General features: G+C 29.7%; 2 protein-coding genes across 4 annotated transcripts; one reads left to right on the plus strand and one right to left on the minus strand.

Annotated features, from left to right (window-relative positions):
• Positions 1-2,514: 2,514 nt before the first annotated feature.
• Positions 2,515-5,889, minus strand: LOC130677122 (heat shock protein 75 kDa, mitochondrial). Its single transcript, XM_057483748.1, has 7 exons — positions 5,734-5,889; positions 5,518-5,616; positions 5,320-5,402; positions 5,017-5,244; positions 4,143-4,303; positions 2,781-4,068; positions 2,515-2,709 (listed from the first exon to the last, which is right to left on the minus strand). Exons 1-7 carry the CDS (start codon positions 5,837-5,839, stop codon positions 2,608-2,610), a joined length of 2,067 nt encoding a protein of 688 aa, XP_057339731.1. The 5' UTR covers positions 5,840-5,889; the 3' UTR covers positions 2,515-2,607.
• A 5,194-nt stretch (positions 5,890-11,083) lies between these two features.
• LOC130677124 (serine protease 56-like) lies at positions 11,084-15,928 on the plus strand. 3 transcript variants are annotated; one of them, XM_057483750.1, is made up of 8 exons: positions 11,084-11,153; positions 11,765-11,861; positions 12,054-12,144; positions 12,216-12,282; positions 13,736-13,895; positions 14,249-14,636; positions 15,431-15,488; positions 15,782-15,928. In XM_057483750.1, the coding sequence occupies exons 3-8, from the start codon at positions 12,067-12,069 to the stop codon at positions 15,886-15,888; spliced, it is 858 nt and encodes a 285-aa protein (XP_057339733.1). In that variant the 5' UTR covers positions 11,084-11,153; positions 11,765-11,861; positions 12,054-12,066; the 3' UTR covers positions 15,889-15,928. The 3 variants fall into 3 exon arrangements, with proteins under 3 accessions (XP_057339733.1, XP_057339734.1, XP_057339735.1); XM_057483751.1 differs by lacking the exon at positions 11,084-11,153 and adding an exon at positions 11,312-11,335; XM_057483752.1 differs by lacking the exons at positions 11,084-11,153; positions 11,765-11,861 and adding an exon at positions 11,918-11,973.
• Positions 15,929-18,325: the final 2,397 nt, after the last annotated feature.

The raw sequence follows: 18,325 nt of genomic DNA on the forward strand, positions 1-18,325 counted from the left end.
GCACATAAAATGGTAATAATGCTAAACAAATATATACTATAGGTGGTTGATATATACATTTACATACATATATATATTTGTGTTTTCACAGTAGGTAATTTTATCGCTGTATGCATTTGACGGTAAATTTTGCCTACATACTATAATATTATATAATAATACAGATTAAAATTAAATATAAACACAAACACAAACAAAAACATATTTATCATAAATTCTATGATAAAATGTCACGCGGTTAATTTTCGATCGCACGCTTCATTCATTCTGTTATAATAATTAAAATTAAAATTACAGGAAATCATTAATTCCTTAATTATAAATTGTTAATTGTTAATTATTTTTTTTTCTTCATTACAAATCATAGGGGAATTTTACCTGTACTGTAAAATGTATGTATGCATGGGCTTTCACCGTTTTAACTCGAGTTTACTTAAACACGACTGATATGTTATTTTACAGTACGTTGTATGCCACAAGGCTATCTTATTCTCGTTAGTGGTATAAATTCTGTTGGTGGCATTAATTTACGTGTTGCGATTGATCACGATACACAATGTTGTGCTTAATGTGTAGAGAGTTTGCTTTAAGGCTACTAACCCGCCTAGGTCTTCATCATATCTGGCGAAAGCAAGATAATAATCTTCAAATTTAACTCTATTCATATGTAATGCCGACTTAATTTAATTAAAATAGTTAATGTTATGTTTAGGATACTTATATTCATGTTTATAGATATATATGTGTATTTATATATATATATATATATATATATATATATATATATATATATATATATATATATATATATATATGAGTATAGAGGAATGAATGGTGAAAGGCAAATTTAAACTTTCTTTAATTTTATTTTTAATTCTCTCTATTATCCAATTGAAATGGAAATTAAATGAATGAATATGTTAATGTATGATTGAGTGGGAAATTTATTGAAGGAATTAGTAATAGTGATAGTATCATTAGTTATTGTTTATTGTAGTAAATTATTTTAATCACGTGCATGATTTTTGATTTTGCATTTCAATAACATGGGACGATAAAAATTTTAATTGTACACTGCCTACAAAACAGCGAATGCAACTACAAAGGAATTCAATGAAATAAATGTCTTTTTCTATTACCTTAAATGTACTGACCGAATTCGTACCTGGCTCCTGGACTATTATGAGTCAATGTGAAAAAATCAAAGAAGAAATTTTAAGTCAATTTAAACGAATTGAAAATCAAGTTCAAAACATAACAGAAGAAGCGGAAAATGCTGTGGGTGCTGCTAGACCATCTTCAAGAAAAGCATTATTGGCGTGATGAAGATGTCGAGAAATATTGACAACGCCGTTAAAATCGACTAAATTTTATACTGGGAGAAAAAATCAGTTTTGTAATGTACACTTAGTTCTTCAGATCATTTATAATTGTAGGAATAAGTATTTGCGTCTAGATGTACACACTAGAAAATCGAAATTTTTGAGAATGGACTAATGTGACTTATTGTAACTAAACATTCAGTTACCAATTCCATAATTTAGTATTGCATGATACAAAATTTTTTAGCGAGAAAAACATCAAGAAAACTTTAACGTCTTAATGTGATACATTACCATCAAAAAAGATTGTAGTCACTCTGTTGAATAACAGAGGTGTACTCGTCCCATAAATGCTTCAAGTTGGGAATATAATAATTCTGTAATAAGTTTCTTACCATTGATTTAAAAAAAAAATTTTTTTAAACCAAAAGAGTGTGACAAAAAAATTTTTCTTATCTCTTCTTTAATCGATCTTCACATTTTTAATAATTCGGAGTAATTAGCAAAAAAAAAAATTTCGATATGCTTCTTTGGCTCAGCGGAACCAATGCAAAATTTACAATAACTTTCGAACAGATGAATTTATCAATAAATGATAAGAGACTTTTTTTGTAGAGCGTCTAACTCCCTACGAAATTATATCTTGGGCTTATCTGTACAATGAGCCATCGTCGAGGTATAAAATTCTTAACTTAAAATTTTTTTGTCCCATGTTATTTGAATGGAAAACAAAAAATCACGAAGTCACCTCTTAATATTGTCATCTTGAACAATATTTTCATAGTAACCCTATTATTTATACCTTCGAAAAACAATCTGATAAAAATATAGTACATTTTTTTCTACGATCCATAAAAATTGTCGTCTAAAAAAACTTTTTTTTTTAAATTAATTATTTGATTCGTTGAAAAAAAAAAAAAAAAAAAAAAAATTATTTAAAAATTTTAATTAGTTATGAAAGTTTGAAAAGTAAAAAAAAATGCCTGTCGCGTCTCCGATACCCTGGAGCGGTTTTTAATTCAGGACTCACTTAAAAAGTTCCGATTTTAAAATAAATTTTTTTAATTAGTTAATCTGTCATACAAACGAACAAAAAAAACTAGACCTTCAAAGCAAAATTTCTATAGACAAGAATAGACAGTCACTGCAAGTTGAAAAAAAAAGTGATGAACAAAATAAAATTCACTTATATTAAAAAAAAACATTTATTCAACATTTACATTACAAGTTTTTTATATTTTTTTAATTACAACTTAAAGTATTTTTAAAATAAAAAAAAATATTTCTAATGTTTTTCTAACGCTAGGGTCAGTAGCTCATTGATAGACGTCAACAATATTCTGGGGTCTTCTACCAATCCTGCGCCAACCATCGCACCTGTAAAAAGCTACAAAAGGAACAATAAATCACCAGCTGCCATCAACAATAAAAACAAAATGATAAAAAACCAAAATATACCTGCTGCGTAAGAAGTTCCGCCAGTTTGGGATCACTTGTGCTCAAATGATTGAGTTTTTTAATGATCGGATGATTGATATTTATCTCAAATCTTGGTCTCAGTAAACTATATCTCATGTCATCGCTTAATTTCTGGCTCTGCGTGCGTATAAAATGTCTCGCGCTCGCCATATCCTGGACAGTGACAACGCAGGGATGATTTTCCAGCCGATTTGTCGTCTTAACCTCAAAAGCTTTTTTTGACAACACGCTTTTTATGTAACCCAACAGCTTATCAATTTCTTCTTTGTTTATGCTATCAATTTTTTCGGTCTCTTCCGTACTTTGGCGCATGTCCTTTTCCACAGAGGTCAAGAACTTTGAGTTGTACTGCCCTAGTTGCATTAGAACCAGTTCATCATACGGCTCATAGCAGAAAATCACTTCGTAGTTCCTTTTTTTGAACGACTCGTAATAAGGTGACTGCTCAGCTAATTCGCGGTTCGGTGCCGCGAGATAATAAATGTCTTTTTGGTCAGGATTCAAATTCTTACAGTAATCAGGCAAACTGATAACTTCCCCTGCAGGTTTGGCCGAAGTCTCAAAACGCAACAGTTTCGCGATCGATTCCTTCTCCGACTGCTCGTTTGACGAAACGATTCCTTCCTTTAGAAACAAACCGTAGTCATAATAAAACTCGTTGTATTCTTTGGGTTCTTTAGTCGATTTATCATAGAGGAATTTTAGAATACGTCCGGTTAAGACGTTTCGTAACTTGGCAATGAGAGCGCTGTTTTGCAGCAGCTCACGGCTCAAATTAAGTGGAATGTCTTCGGAATCAACAACTCCCTTAACAAAGCGCAGCCACTTGGGCAACAAATTATCCGCTTTGCTTTTTATCAATATTTTTCTACTGTAAAGAGCGACGCCGACGGAAGTGTCGCGGCTCATTTCGAAAAGTCCGGGCTTGTCGTCAGGAAAATATAAAAGCGCGCGAATACTCAAAGGCACGTCCGCTGTGTAGTGAAGAATAAATCGCGGAGCGTCAAAGGAGTTTGAAATAAACCGATAAAACTCAGCGTGTTGCTGCGCTGTCACGTCTTTCGGGTCCAGCATCCAGAGAGGCTGGATCACGTTCACTCGCTTTCCGTTAACGAAAATCGGACTTCCAACGAAATTGCTGTACTTTTTTATTATACCGTTCAAACTAGACTCATCACTGAACTCACGGCAGTCTTGTTTCAAGTGAATTATTATTTTTGTTCCAGGCTGCACGCCTTCTGCTGGTGAGATTTCGTAAGATCCCGTTCTAAGGTAAAGTCAATTTTTCAATTAATTAATTTACGAAATAAATAAACAAATAAATATCAGTAAGGAAATTACCCATCAGAAGACCAATGAAGTCCTTCAGCATCTTGGCTATAGGATTTTGTAAATACTTCGACTTTATCTGCAACCATGAACGCACTATAAAATCCTACACCGAATTGTCCAATTATTTTAGCTGAGTCTAATTGTTTGTCTTTTAGTTCATTTAGAAATGCCTAAAAAAAAATTTCATAAATAAATAATTAATTCCATGAAAAAAAAAAATTTTTTTAAGCGTAACCTCCATTGATATTTTTACAATTTTGGGAGTATCTTTTTTAAGTAATGAAAAAATGAAGCCATCATACAAATGACATTTGATGTAAAAAATCAACGATACTAAAGTTAGCCGACGTCTAATAATTTTTGGATTTTTTTCAAAACGATTAATTTAAGAAAAAAAAAGATAGTTTAAAAAATTGCACCTATAGTTTTTTTAATTCTCTAGAAATGCATATTTTTTTTTTTTAATTGATTTGATGAAAAAAAGTCAGAAAATTGTAAATTGTCTACTAATTTCAGGATCATAAAAATCATCAGCTTTCAGAAAAAAATATTAAAAATGATTGAAAAATTGGGCTGAAGAAAAAAAAATTATTGTTTCCATTTTCATGACATTTTTGTATTTTTATTGGAATTCTGAGTTTTTGAAAAATAAATACTGTTTTTTTTATTGAAATTGTAACTACTCGAAAAAAATCAATGAAAAATTTAAAATAAAGCGCCAAAATTCAAAAAATAATTTCAAAGAAGTTTTTAGTGATTCATTAGTTTTAAGTGGATTATAACTTCATAAATTAAAACAAATATCAATGGGAGTCAAGTTTTGAAAAAATGTTTTTTTGGTAGGACAACTCAATAAACAAATTGATATAACAAGTATAAAAACCTTAGAACCAGAGCGCGCAATTGTACCCAAATTAGAAATCAATTCATCTCTAGTCATCCCAATACCCGTGTCTTGTATTATTAAAGTGCGATTTTGTTTGTTAGTCGCAATATGAATTTCTAATTCGCGATCTCCGCCCTCTTCGGGAGACAAATTTTTACTTAGTCGCAAATAACGTAATTTTTCCAATGCGTCACTTGCATTTGAAATTAACTCACGTATAAATACCTGGAAATTATTGAACAAGTAATTATAAAATTTCACTTCAATCAAAAATAAGTATGAAATAATCTAGTTTTTTACTTCTTTGTCGGAGTATAAAGATTTGGCCACAATTTCAAGTAACATACGAGTTTCGGATTGAAATTCATGTTTAGCGCCTTCACCTGCAATTTAACAAAAATTAAATAAATAATTCAGATCATAGCCCTGAGTAAAAAAAATCATTTGCTCAATAATGAATGTATGTCTATATAGTATTAAAATTGAATCGTTTTAAACCTGTTGGTTTTTCGATATCTTGTACGATGTTATGATAATCTTCTTGAGCTGCATTTTCGGCGGCTTGCGAGGATAGCAATCGCACACTTCTATTAAAAGCTGAAATAAATTTTTTAAATAAATAAAATATATAACCTCAAATTTTATATTACCTCTAAAGGTGAAATAAAATGTCAGTTGATAAATGGCAGAAAAATATGAAAATTCAATACGTACCCCGGGGGTTTGAATATAACTGCGGTTTAATATACTTTAGATTATTGTAATTTTGCAATAATTTTGTTAATTGGGCTGCATGTCTCAGACGATTGAATACCGCCATGTTTTCTGATGATGTACGAATCCGAACTACGATGAAGTATGAAAAAAAATGAGGGATAACACGTGCGGCAAAATGGCCGTTGAACTTCAGTTGGTAACGAGGACTTCGAGACTCTCGAAATAATTCAGCGGTTGATAAAATAGGAGACAGTAAATTTTTACTCAACTACATTTTTATTGTAAAATTATTATTAATTTTATTAAGTACATGGTAATTACAGTTTATTAAATTAACATTCAAAATTCAATCGAGTCACAGAATTTCTCAAGTTTTTTTTTTTAAATTCTGTACTCAAGAGATTTTTTTTTTTCATTTATATTAAATTAGTTTATAATTAAAAATTAATGATTTGGTACAGTTTCAAGTCGATTCAAGACGATATTCAAAGATACTCCGATGTGTAGTCACCGAAATCGTCCCCATAATCTCCGTAGTCATCAGCACCAGGTGGGACAAATATTCCTCCCAAAAATCCCGCCAATCTCTCCCCCAGTCCCATCGAACTTGCCAGGCCATAAATAAGTCTCATTACCACTAGCCTGATGAAATTAGGAGGATTTGTCTCTTTGGAACTGAGTGCAAATTGCTTAGTATTTTTTTTCTTACACTCTGCTAAAATCTGAAACAAAAAATAAATTAGCGCTCCTATAAATAATTTTCACTTAAAGGTAACGTCTACAATACTCACAGTGAACAGTAAAAGAATGATAATAATTTTTCTAATCATCATTAGTGAATACTTAATAAAAATTTTAAATGCAGGATTAAAATTTTGAATGAATAAAATCCGATATTATGTAAAATGAATTGAAATAAATTAAAAAGTATTCTAGTAGTAAAATAAAACGGATGCGGATTATTTTAACAGAATATGAAGAAGGCAAAAGAATGATAATAATATAAAAATCATGAATGACGTGATTGAGTTTCCTGTATATTAATTCCGGTCTTTAAAAGGCACTTCCCTGTCTGTAAGAAACAATGGATTATCCAATGCCCATACTCGATTGATAGTGACTCACTTTATTTATATATTTTAATTATTTAATTATTTATTTATTTATTTATTTATAATATTATGACAATTATAACAATTAATTATAATAATGTCTTTCTTGCACACCGGCTTGAAACTGACTAACTTTAACTTAAAGTTTAACCGTCTGGTATTTAGCCTCCTCTTTTGCCTCCACACTTTATTTGTCTTATTTTTATTGGCCGGAATCGAATTAAACGTTACTTTATCTATTTATTTTTTTTATGGTACGTATTCTAACACGAGGAATGTCAATACCAGTGATTGCAAAGATGACAGCGTGTTTGTTAAGCATGAGGCAAAAAGAGAAAGAGTCAATAAGAGGCAAAAAAAGAAGCTACTTTGATGAAGAGGTAGATTCTGAACCAGTGGAGGTAGAGTAGGTAGAGGTAGTATAGGAATAAAGAGTGTATTGATGATACTTGTAACGGTATAACACGAAAAAAAGGCATCCAGGACAAGTCGTGAGGCCTCTTTCTTATATTTGTTCGCTGTACGGGCTCTGAAGTTTAAGTTTGTTGATATATGGGTTATATTATAAGTAGTCATACTAAAATTAATTAGTTTATTAATTTAGACAATTATTTTATGAAATATATCAAATGTAAAAATAATAATCGTTTGAATTATTTACGGAATTTAGTTTTGGAAACATGGAAAAAAATGGGCCGAAGAATGTTTCAATCAATGAAATACTTGAACGATTTTTTATGATAGAATATCGGATAGCAGTAAATGAATACAATAATTGTATGCTAGCATAGTAATTTTTTGTCTTTAATATTTAATGTAAATTTTTATAGGTAACTTCTATAATTATTCAAGGAAAATAATAGGGGAGAGGGGGCACAATAGGCCCCTGGGGGCGAAATAGGCTCCCAAAAATTATTGTTCAATTTAAATGATTTAAAAATAAGAAATCCCTGCAAATTGTTTGAGATTGTGGTTTACTGTTAACTCGGCTAAATAAAAAAATTTTCTCAACAATTATACACTTGGTTTGAAATGTCCTACTTTTCTCCCTTGATGTGTAATATACTATTAAGATGAAACAAAATAATAATCGAATTTTAGTAGATTCCTTGGAAGACTCATTTTGCCCGAATTTGAATTTTTTATTTTGGCACATATTGATTACAAATTCATAATAGAAGACTAGAAAAACGAAAAGGGGTAAAAAAATCAAACAATAAAACTTTTTATTTGGGGGGTCCATTTTGCGCCAAATTTCAAGATTTTTAATTTTCAACAGGCGGAGCATATTGAGACCGAAAACATGGTAAGGAGATAGAAAAAAGGAAAACAAGTGAGAAACAGAGGATATAAATCCTTTTTTCTTAAAGGGTCCATTTTGCCCACTTTTCTCCTACATACTTTAAACAATAAATGAAAAGTTACAATTTATGACCGACTGATTTTTATTATTCGTAAATTCATGATTATATTTTGTAATATTTAATAGTATATTGCACAACTAGTGCGGTAAGTTGTCGATTGCCCACGAGAGCGAAGTTGAGAGACAAGTTTACTTGTCGCACTCAAATTTACTTCTTGTCGCACGCAGATAATCGTTTAACGCACACAAATGTCGTGGAAACAGTTGAATGGGCAAACAGCTATTTGGCGAACAAAAGAGCGTGCGCTAAGATAGCACTTATATCGCATGAATGATAAAAAATTATTTAAGTTTGCAGTTTATTTGACTGTATTTATTAATTTTAAGTGAAAATTATTTCCTATTTGATAATAAACCTATAGTTTGATTAATATTTGACCTACTCTCTTAACATGAATCAGTGAATATTCACTGCACAAATAGTCCTAAGTATATCACTAAGTAGTTGAATCAGTGCTATATTTGGGACTGATTCGCAGTAAATATTCACTGATTTGCAGCACTTTTCACTGTTTCGTTTTAAGAGAGTATACAACGTTCATTTTTCAATAACTCCGTAGTAAAAATTCATTTGACCGAATATTTACATTACAATTCTATGTCACTTGGTATACTTATAGCTGTGAAACAGTGAATAGTCACTGTTTCAGATTTAGAGAGTACATTATCGATCAAGTTTAATTTTTCGCTGAATCTATTAGGAGCTTATAAGCCGATTCGAATGCCACTTCGAAGATCTAAATCAGTTAATCCGTTCAAAAGTTATAAAATATTTACATAACTCTGGGACCTCAAAACCTCGAGATCTATTCAAACCAGTTTTCAAAAATTGGACCGAAACCAACAACTTCCCTTTTTTGAACATTTTCAATTTTCTTAGGGGGAAGTTAAAAATTCTAATGCCATCGTAGTAAAATTTATCGGCTCCTCTGTATTGTTGCAACGAATTACACGGAAAAAAATTAATCGTGAATGCAACATGATGCAGTCTTGGTAAATAAACATGATGAAATCATGTTGCATTCACGTGATTTGTCATGTTTCGGCTACATGACAATATATGGCAGCAACATGATTATCATGTAGCCGAAACATGACAGATCATGTGAATGCAACATGATTTTCTCATGTTAACGCAACATGATTATCATGTAGCCGAAACATGATTATCATGTGAATGCCACATGATTTTCTCATGTTACCGCAACATGATTATCATGTAGCCGAAACATGACAAATCATGTGAATGCAACATGATTTTCTCATGTTACCGCAACATGATTATCATGTAGCCGAAACATGACAAATCACGTGAATGCAACATGATTTCATCATGTTTATTTACCAAGACTGCATCATGTTGCATTCACGATTAATTTTTTTCCGTGTATGGATAACCATCGCGATATTCATTTTTGATAAGCGAAATATTATAAAGGAATTACGATTGTTACTATGTATACTATAGTTTTAAATATTTGAATAGAACAATCGATAACTCGATAAATAAGTGTTAATAATCTGTAATTTCACTGGTCTACCAGCTATGCGGACAGGATTTGCCAATGAACTATACGAGGACCAGTGATGGCACCCGAGACTTGGAAAAGAAAAAATTAATTTTGGAATTTGATCTCTCAATCCTACAACCTGACACTAAAAAGTGAAGCCTTCTGTTAAAAGACCAAAATTTCTCTCTCGCTATCTTTTTTTTTCTTTCTCTCTCTCTCTCCCACTCTCGTAGTCACACTATTAAGTGATAACTTGCGCATGAGTTGTTCACAATATTATCAACATTATGATATATAATATTGACTGAACTTTTGTCCAAAAGACTTGAAATATATTCCTTGCACTAGAACTAGGCAATTATTGCTCCAGATTTTTACTCCAGAAACTTGAGCGCCTATACCACGAACCCTTTTTTATCTTTATATGCTATAATTTTCACTTCTCTTTAAAAAAGAGAAGGGGTGTGAAATTATTTTTATAATTCTTGCTCAAGATTTTTGCGCAAGTTTTTGGTACAATATTTGCTGTATATACACTTCCAGACTTTGACATTAATTAAATTAAATTGATTTAAATTAATTAAATAATGCTGTGAAGCAGAAAAGTATGATACGGGAATAATTACGTAAAGCGTTTCACACTTTTTCAGAAAAATTAGGTTCAAAGGGATTGGGAAAGACAAGAAAGGGATCTTCTCAATTGATATATTATAAATAAATTGAGGAAAATAATGAGATAGTCTGAACTGGGATTTGAACCCAGACCAATTCGGTAACACGCCGGATGTCCTACCAGTTAAACTATTTGGGCCTATGCCGAATTCCGTTCAATTTATCTATCCATTGAGCCTCACCGTCCATCTTATGGAAGCATTATAAATTGATTAATCAAATAATCCTGTGAAGCAGGAAAGTATGAAGTACGTGCTGGATACTTTGCACAAGATTCTTGTTCAAGTCTATTACAATTCTGTATTAAAAAGTTTCTACTACTATTCTTGAAACAGATTTGATATCTTTTGCTTCAAGTATTCGGTCAAATACTCTGTCCCGGCATCTTAAATGATGATATCATTGCTACTAGAGTCTCTCCTTTTTATCAAGAAATATATCGCTTACTAGTTTTTACTATGCTGGCATTATAAAAAGTAAAAACATTAATAGAAAATTTTATGCTAGAATGTAAAAATAAAGTTAACCAGTACATAATTTGTTATACTAAGTAATATTTCTTAGAAATTATGCAACACAGTTATTAAAATATTATTTAAACTTTTTCTGTGCTAGACTGCAAATGTCATGATAAATTGCAGTCATTGATAAAAAAGTGGCCAGTTTCAAGTTCAATAGACGAGCATAATTATGTTTGAGGTATCTTCTGTTGTTATATTTCATGCATTCTTCACCTCTATGAAAAAAATATATAAAAATCTACCTTAATATATATAAAAAATATATTTTTAATAGCTATTTTTCGGTCGGTTTTTTTATATATTTGAAATGTAATTGAAATATGTAAATTATAAACGGATCATAAAAAATATAAAAAATCGGTATGATGATATAAAAAAAATATTTTAACAATATATATTTATTTACTTTTTTTCATAATTTTACATATTTATTTAATATATTTTTTTTCATATCTTCATACTTGTATTCTTTATGTATTCTGAGATATATTTTAAATATATTTAAATTAGATTTGAAGTATAAAATATAAATGAAAGTCAGTCAAAAATTGGCTATTAAAAATATATTTATTATGTATTTCATATATATATTTTTCAAACAATAAATATACATTTTTTATATTTTAACATATATATTTTTTTTTTTTTACAAATGTTTTATGACGGGGGAGCCTCATTTTTCTCCGTGGAATTTCAACATAATGTGAAAAAAAAATCTGGCGATATTTAAAATAAGATTAAATTAATTATCAAAAAATTATGTTAATCAAGTTGACTTAATTATTGCAGAATGGTGTCACATCACGATAGCCATGTATATAATCGTAAACGCGCGGAATTCTATAATTGGTGTACGATACGTAAGTGACGAATGCTAATACTGCTGGTAAGTGCACTGTCATTACTCAGTATCTTTTACAAAAAAATACATTTCTATCCTATGAAAATATTCAGCCGTTTGGTCAAGTTTAAATTATTTATTAAAAATATTTTCATTAGTGAATATAAATTATAGAAATTTATATAAATTTGTTTTATTAATTTTTTCTGTTTTTTTCTTTTTTTTTTTTACATATAGATTAATATATATAATGAAGTACATTCTGATTAATCTTTTGCTGAGTGTATGGGTGATTAATTCGAATATTAATTTAATAAGAGGACAAGTGGTATGTTTATGGATTCAAACAATTGTTTAATATAATTATATTATTATTATCGTATTCATTTTGTTTTTAAGGTTGATAATGTTGTAGATAGAGTTGGTGGAGCAGTAGATTCATTATTAGGAGGGGACGATAATGATGGTAAAATTCGTAACCCCCATGAGAAAAATTAAAAAAAAAAAATATATTAAAAATACATAAAAAATATACAAAATATATATAAAAAATATATTTTCAATAACTAACTTTTGGCCGACTTTTATATACATTACATATATTTCAAGTGTAATTTAAATATATTAAAAATATATCTTAGAATATATAAAAAATACATACATGAAAATATAAAAAAATATCGGTACGATGATATAAAATATATTAAAAATATATATTTAATATATTTTTTAAATATTTTCATGCGTGTATTTTTTATATATTCTAAGATATATTTTTAATATATTTAAATTACTTTTAAAATATACGAATTATATATGAAAGTCAGCTGGAAAAATTGGAACCCAACTGGTTACTGTTCTGCAACCGACTCAGTACGGTGCTGGAAGAAAATGCTCGATTGTGGTGCAGCATCACACTGATTACTACACGGAAAAAAAATAGGCGCTGTAACAGGATGCAGTCCTGTGGGAGCAACAGGCTTATCATGTTACAGCAACAGGATACATCCTGTGAGAGCAACAGGACAAAATCCTGTGAGAGCAACAGGACAAAATCTTGTTGCAGCAACAGAATTTTTCCTGTGGAATAAGTAGAATAAGGAACAAGTTTCATGATTCAAAATTTGAAAAAAATTTCAATTTAAAAAAAAAATCAACTTCAAAAACAAATTTTTATTTTTTCCAAACTTTGAATTTTTTTTCAAATTTGTAAATTTCAATATACGGACAAAAAAGATTAGTACATGAAACTTGTTCCTTATTCTATTTATTCCACAGGAAAAATCCTGTTGCTGCAACAGGATTTTGTCCTGTTGCTCTCACAGGATTTATCTTGTTGCTGCAACAGGATTTTGTCCTGTTGCTCCCACAGGATTTTTCCTGTTGCTGTAACATGAAAATCCTGTTGCAGCACCTATTTTTTTTCCGTGTATGCGGAAGCTGACTGAGTGATATGTGCACACGACTCAGTCAGGATCCGTATGGTGCTGCACCACAACCGAGCATTTTCTTCTAGCACCATACCGAGTCGGGTGCAGAACAGCAACCAGTCGGCTTCCACTCTTTCAGGGTAAGAAATGATTTCTTAATTATTAAGAAGTCTTTGTAAATGCTGAAAAACCCTTCTATCATTGTATGCATTAATACTATTGGTGTTGTGAACGTTCTAATTTACGCGATCCAAAATTTAACACCGTGCGTCATGTAACTTTCACACCAGCAGTGTTAAAAATTTTAACACCACATCATTTATACTACACTGTGGACTCAAAATTTTTTTACAGTGACACGAAACACATATTTTCGGTTTAACAAAGTATTCTTTAATGAAAACTACATTCTCTTTTGAAAAAATATTTTGACGAAAATATATCTTCTTTATTTAAAAAACACTTCTATCAGTATATATTTATGTACAGTATGTGGGATGCCATATGAAGGTGCATCAGCAGAAGGTCTAGATCCAGTACTAGTACGATATCCATGGATTAGCAAATTACTTAACCGCGGATTCCTTGCCTGCGCACTCACAAAAGTATCTGAAAACGCTTATGTAACTGCTGCAAGCTGTGTTCATCGGTACTATTTATTATCCAATAAATGCAACGAAAAAATTATTCTCGTTTGAACTGCTATGGTGTCATCGTAATGCCAGGCCATATTAGCCACCTGACGGAAATTGAAGTATATACACGCAAAAAGTCCTACGACCATAGTAAAATTTCCAATGGTTACAGTAATTTGTAATATAATTGTCATAAATTTTACTATGGGCATATAGTAATTTTTGTATATGTGTTTATTTCAATTTCCGTAAGGTGGCCAACATGGCCCGGCTGCTATGACATCATACCGTTTCAAACGAGAATATTTTCTCCGTGTAAATAAATGAATCCCTTGTAAAAATTACTGATATTGATTTTATCTGGCAGAATTAATAAAACGAACCTGATAGTCCAATCAGGGATTTTTGATCCTAACAATGTACAATCACAATTGGTTGAAGATCGTGTTAACGAAATAATAGAACATCCCGAATACAGACCACAAACCCACGAAAACGATTTAGCAGTACTTAAGACATATGGTTCCACCTCTTTTAACCCCGTGTGTATACCAGAAGGTAATACAGAGCAATATGTTGATGTACGTGCTACTGTGATAAGCTTCGGCAATGGTCAAAACTCCCCAGCAGAAGAAATTTCGGTTAAGCCTATCAGTACTACTGACTGTAAGTTGAATACTAAATATGATCCGCAAGACATCTTTTTTACGATGCTGTGTGCTCCTTACAATGCAGAAGACAAAGATGCTTGTCAGGTAATTTTTTTTTATTGTCTTTTAATTAGTGATTTTATAAATTTGATGATAGTTTATTTTATTTTGCACATCTCAAGCGCGAAAGCGCTGGTGCTTTATGGACGGTTTTTTTTATTCGACTATTTTACTCACATAAAAATCTTTCTACACTATTTTTATTACACCAAGATAGGTAAAATTGTAAACTAGCATATAGAGAATTTATTAAGGAACAATTTGAACCCAATATTAAGTCGATTCATTATTTTATTCGTTTAAAATAAATTATTTTAACTCAAAAAACCAGTGCTGTCAATTGTTACGTATGAAACTTCGTAAACATGATAACTCTCGATAGTCACCATTAATCGGTCCAACTTGTTTTTTATTGTCTTTGTATTTTTTATCACAAGAACCCTTATGAAAATTACTATCTGAATCCTTTTAGTTTAATTGTAATTCATTAACGACGTAAAACTGATTATTCGTGAAAAATTTAGCTGCTATTTTTTTTTTACTATTGTTATTATTTTTTTCATTGTTTCTCTCCATCAACTACTGGTGGCAGCACTAACGTATCAATATGTTTGAAAAAAAAGCAACATCTGAGACAAAAGATGGGATATTTAAAAAAAAATATTAAACTGAAAATAAGAAATAAAAAAATCAAATTGATAATTTGCAAGTTTAATAAAGGTTCTTAATAAAAAAAAAGTACATTAATATTATACAATAAAAGTAATGATTAAAAATAAAATGAGCGATTGAGGTGTGCATTTTTTTGGATTTTCCAACATTTTTTTTTTTTCTTTTAGGGAGTTCCTAACGGCAGCCCTTTACATTTTCTCGATGATGGAAGGGAGACAATAATAGGTAACATTTAAATATTTTTTATTTTTTTTGTTTATGAAGACCCAGTGATGAAATAACAAATTTTGAGTAAAGTCCCCAAAGAAAATTCGATTAAATTTTTGTTGTGAAAAATTTATAAAAACACAAATATTTTAACTCGGTTATTAACAATATTTTTCGAAATAGACATTGAGAAATTTTAAATTAATACTATTTTGATTACCATCGCATTATTTTACGTCAGCGCACCAATTTATTTAAAAGAAATATATAAATTCATACTTATTTATTTAATTATTGTTATTTGTTTATAGGAATCACTTCGCCTATAGGCAGCCCCTGTGAAGATACAGGCTATCCACAAGTTTTCACACGAATAACTAATTATGTTGAGTTCATTGAAGCGAACATAAATAATTAATGTTCTTGTTAAAATTCGAAATCACTTCAAATAAAATTGAATTTTGACATTGAAAAGTTTTATTTATTTTTATATTACCTGATAATTTTGTTTTTAATTAAAACAAAAAAATTCATTCAATTCAATGTATACATACACTCTACAACCAAGTGTGTTACGAGTGTGTTATTTTAACACACATTAAATGTGTTCTATGTTTAAGGCCATAAACAAAACTATAGTTTTTTGTAGTCACTTAAAACACGTTTCACGGTGTGTTAAAAATCTATAGATTGCTTATGGCGTTTCAATGTTATTTTGCAAGTGTGTTAATTTTGACTATACACACTTGGTTTTAGAGTGTAGAACTTTAATCGATATCTTTTGAAGGATCAGATTTATGAAAAATTTAACAAAGTACTAATTTTTAGAAAATCAAATTCTCTACAAGAAAGTTATGAGTAAATTTTTGGCTATATCTAACAGTTCAGAAGATACGAACGATAGAAGCATTAAAACCATGGAAATTTTTTTCTATAAATTGTTCCCTCTAGAATTCTTTCGTGATTAAAAATATGAGTACTGGTACTCAGTGAATTTCCGGAATAAAAAATCATTTCTCGTCCATTAAATTCTTCGCGATATTTAAAAATTACATGACTTGTTTTATTCTTCGAAAAAAAAAAAAAAATTGCAATTGTAAATTTATCGATTAAATGAAACATAACGAAATACTGAGAAAAAAAATGAGTAAATAATTGAAGGAATAGATTGAACGTGTAACAATGTATATTACTTTTGTATTTTTTATTCTGATGGTTCGATCGAGTTGAATAATGCGAGGAAGCGACAGACGAAAACGAGGAAGCGTCGAAAGATAGAAATAAAAAAGAAAAAATAAAAAAGTTAAGTTAGACGGAATATGTGCGAATGGGTGGATAAAGAGAATGTGAATCGTTGAATGTATGAGACACGCGGTGTCCGAGACCGGACGTTACTGTTAGAGAATACTCAAACAGCTCGAGAAATTATGAAGGAAATGGATCCTTGTAAAAATGCATTCTTAATAGCTTTGATTTTTTTTTATTACTAATCTATTGATCTCTATAGAAAAGTCGACAAAAATAGTCATTTTTAAATGTCAAAAATTTTTTCAAAAAATAACAAAATTTTTGATACAAAAATAAATAATTTCTTTTTTCTGAACCAACGTAATATTCAACGGTAAAATTCGAATAGTGCAGTAAAAAAAAGATATTTTTAGAATTTTAAAATATCGAGTCAGAATAATTTATAATTTTTTTTTTTTTTGTTAAATAAATAGAATCAGGTTTAGTATTAAAATATATGTATAGAGCTAATCGACATAATAGCTGACAGTAATTCAATACAATGGAAATGAATCCACGTGAATGATAAAAGTAGTGATCAATAAAAGGTCTTTAGCATTTAAAGTAAAACATCCATATACAAGTTTAATATATAATAGTTACTAGTTTAATGCAACAGTCTAGGATGGACCTAGTAAATACTATTCCAAGAGTTCTTCGACCGAGCTATCGTCTATTCAACGCTTCTACAATACTGCACATACAATGTTTATATGTATATAGAGATATATTTATATTGTATTGCACCTGCGCCACTAAATGCGACGCGACGTGTATCTGCATTTGTATTTAATGCCTATCACGATCCATGAACAAACACTTCTAAAAGTTATCACGCTTTTTTTTTAAATCAGTCTATTAGAAAAAAATAGTAATTTTTTTAAAATTCAAACCGAAATTTTTATCCGATTAAAAATTTAATGCAGTAAATTTTTGGGAGCTTACAATTTTTATTTAAATTTCGAAAATTTTCATCGAACTTTAAAAAATTTGATTGATATTTCATGGATATAAATTGGATATAATTTAAATAAAGCTGTTACTAGTACAAGTTTTTTATAGAGTTCGTTATAAAATTTGAAGTCTTAATCATATATACAAAGACCTATTCTATATATTTTATAAAGACTACTGCAAAAAGAAGTCCGGTTGGCGCTAGTTGTTAGAGCTTTGCTAGACTAGCACTAAATTTAAACGTAATTTTTTTTCGTCTCATTTAAAATCTACTTTTTAGATAATTAATTACATTATTAAGTTATAATTAAATTTGAATTTTTTGTTAAATACTACAGTACACTGAGAAAAAAAAATACTATTTTCCAAACAAGAATTTCTTGGTTCAAGAAATCCGTTCAAAATATTTATTTTATTATTATTAATTATCAATTTCTTAAGAGAAGAGCATCAAATTTATTTTTATTATTATATGAATTTGATATCATAATATGAGTAAACAAAAGAATAGCTTTACTTGAATTAAATAAAAATTATTTCCTTCAATTTTACGAATTCTTGAGACAAAATTATATATTCTTGAAAATTATCAAGAATATACGTTCTTGTATCAA

This window comes from Microplitis mediator, chromosome 11 (genome assembly GCF_029852145.1).
Source record: "Microplitis mediator isolate UGA2020A chromosome 11, iyMicMedi2.1, whole genome shotgun sequence".
Taxonomy (NCBI): domain Eukaryota; kingdom Metazoa; phylum Arthropoda; class Insecta; order Hymenoptera; family Braconidae; genus Microplitis; species Microplitis mediator.

Excerpts from the sequence above, each read along its gene's own strand:
- LOC130677122 (XM_057483748.1), bottom strand. The coding sequence starts at position 5,839 with ATGGCGGTATTCAATCGTCTGAGACATGCAGCCCAATTAACAAAATTA. Across the intron at positions 4,304-5,016 it reads TTGCGCGCTCTGGTTCTAAG|GCATTTCTAAATGAACTAAA; the intron begins GTTTTTATACTT and ends ATTTTTTTTTAG. Across the intron at positions 2,710-2,780 it reads CGGAACTTCTTACGCAGCAG|CTTTTTACAGGTGCGATGGT; the intron begins GTATATTTTGGT and ends TTCCTTTTGTAG.
- LOC130677124 (XM_057483750.1), top strand. The coding sequence starts at position 12,067 with ATGAAGTACATTCTGATTAATCTTTTGCTGAGTGTATGGGTGATTAAT. Across the intron at positions 13,896-14,248 it reads GCTGCAAGCTGTGTTCATCG|AATTAATAAAACGAACCTGA; the intron begins GTACTATTTATT and ends TTTATCTGGCAG. Across the intron at positions 14,637-15,430 it reads AAGACAAAGATGCTTGTCAG|GGAGTTCCTAACGGCAGCCC; the intron begins GTAATTTTTTTT and ends TTTTTCTTTTAG.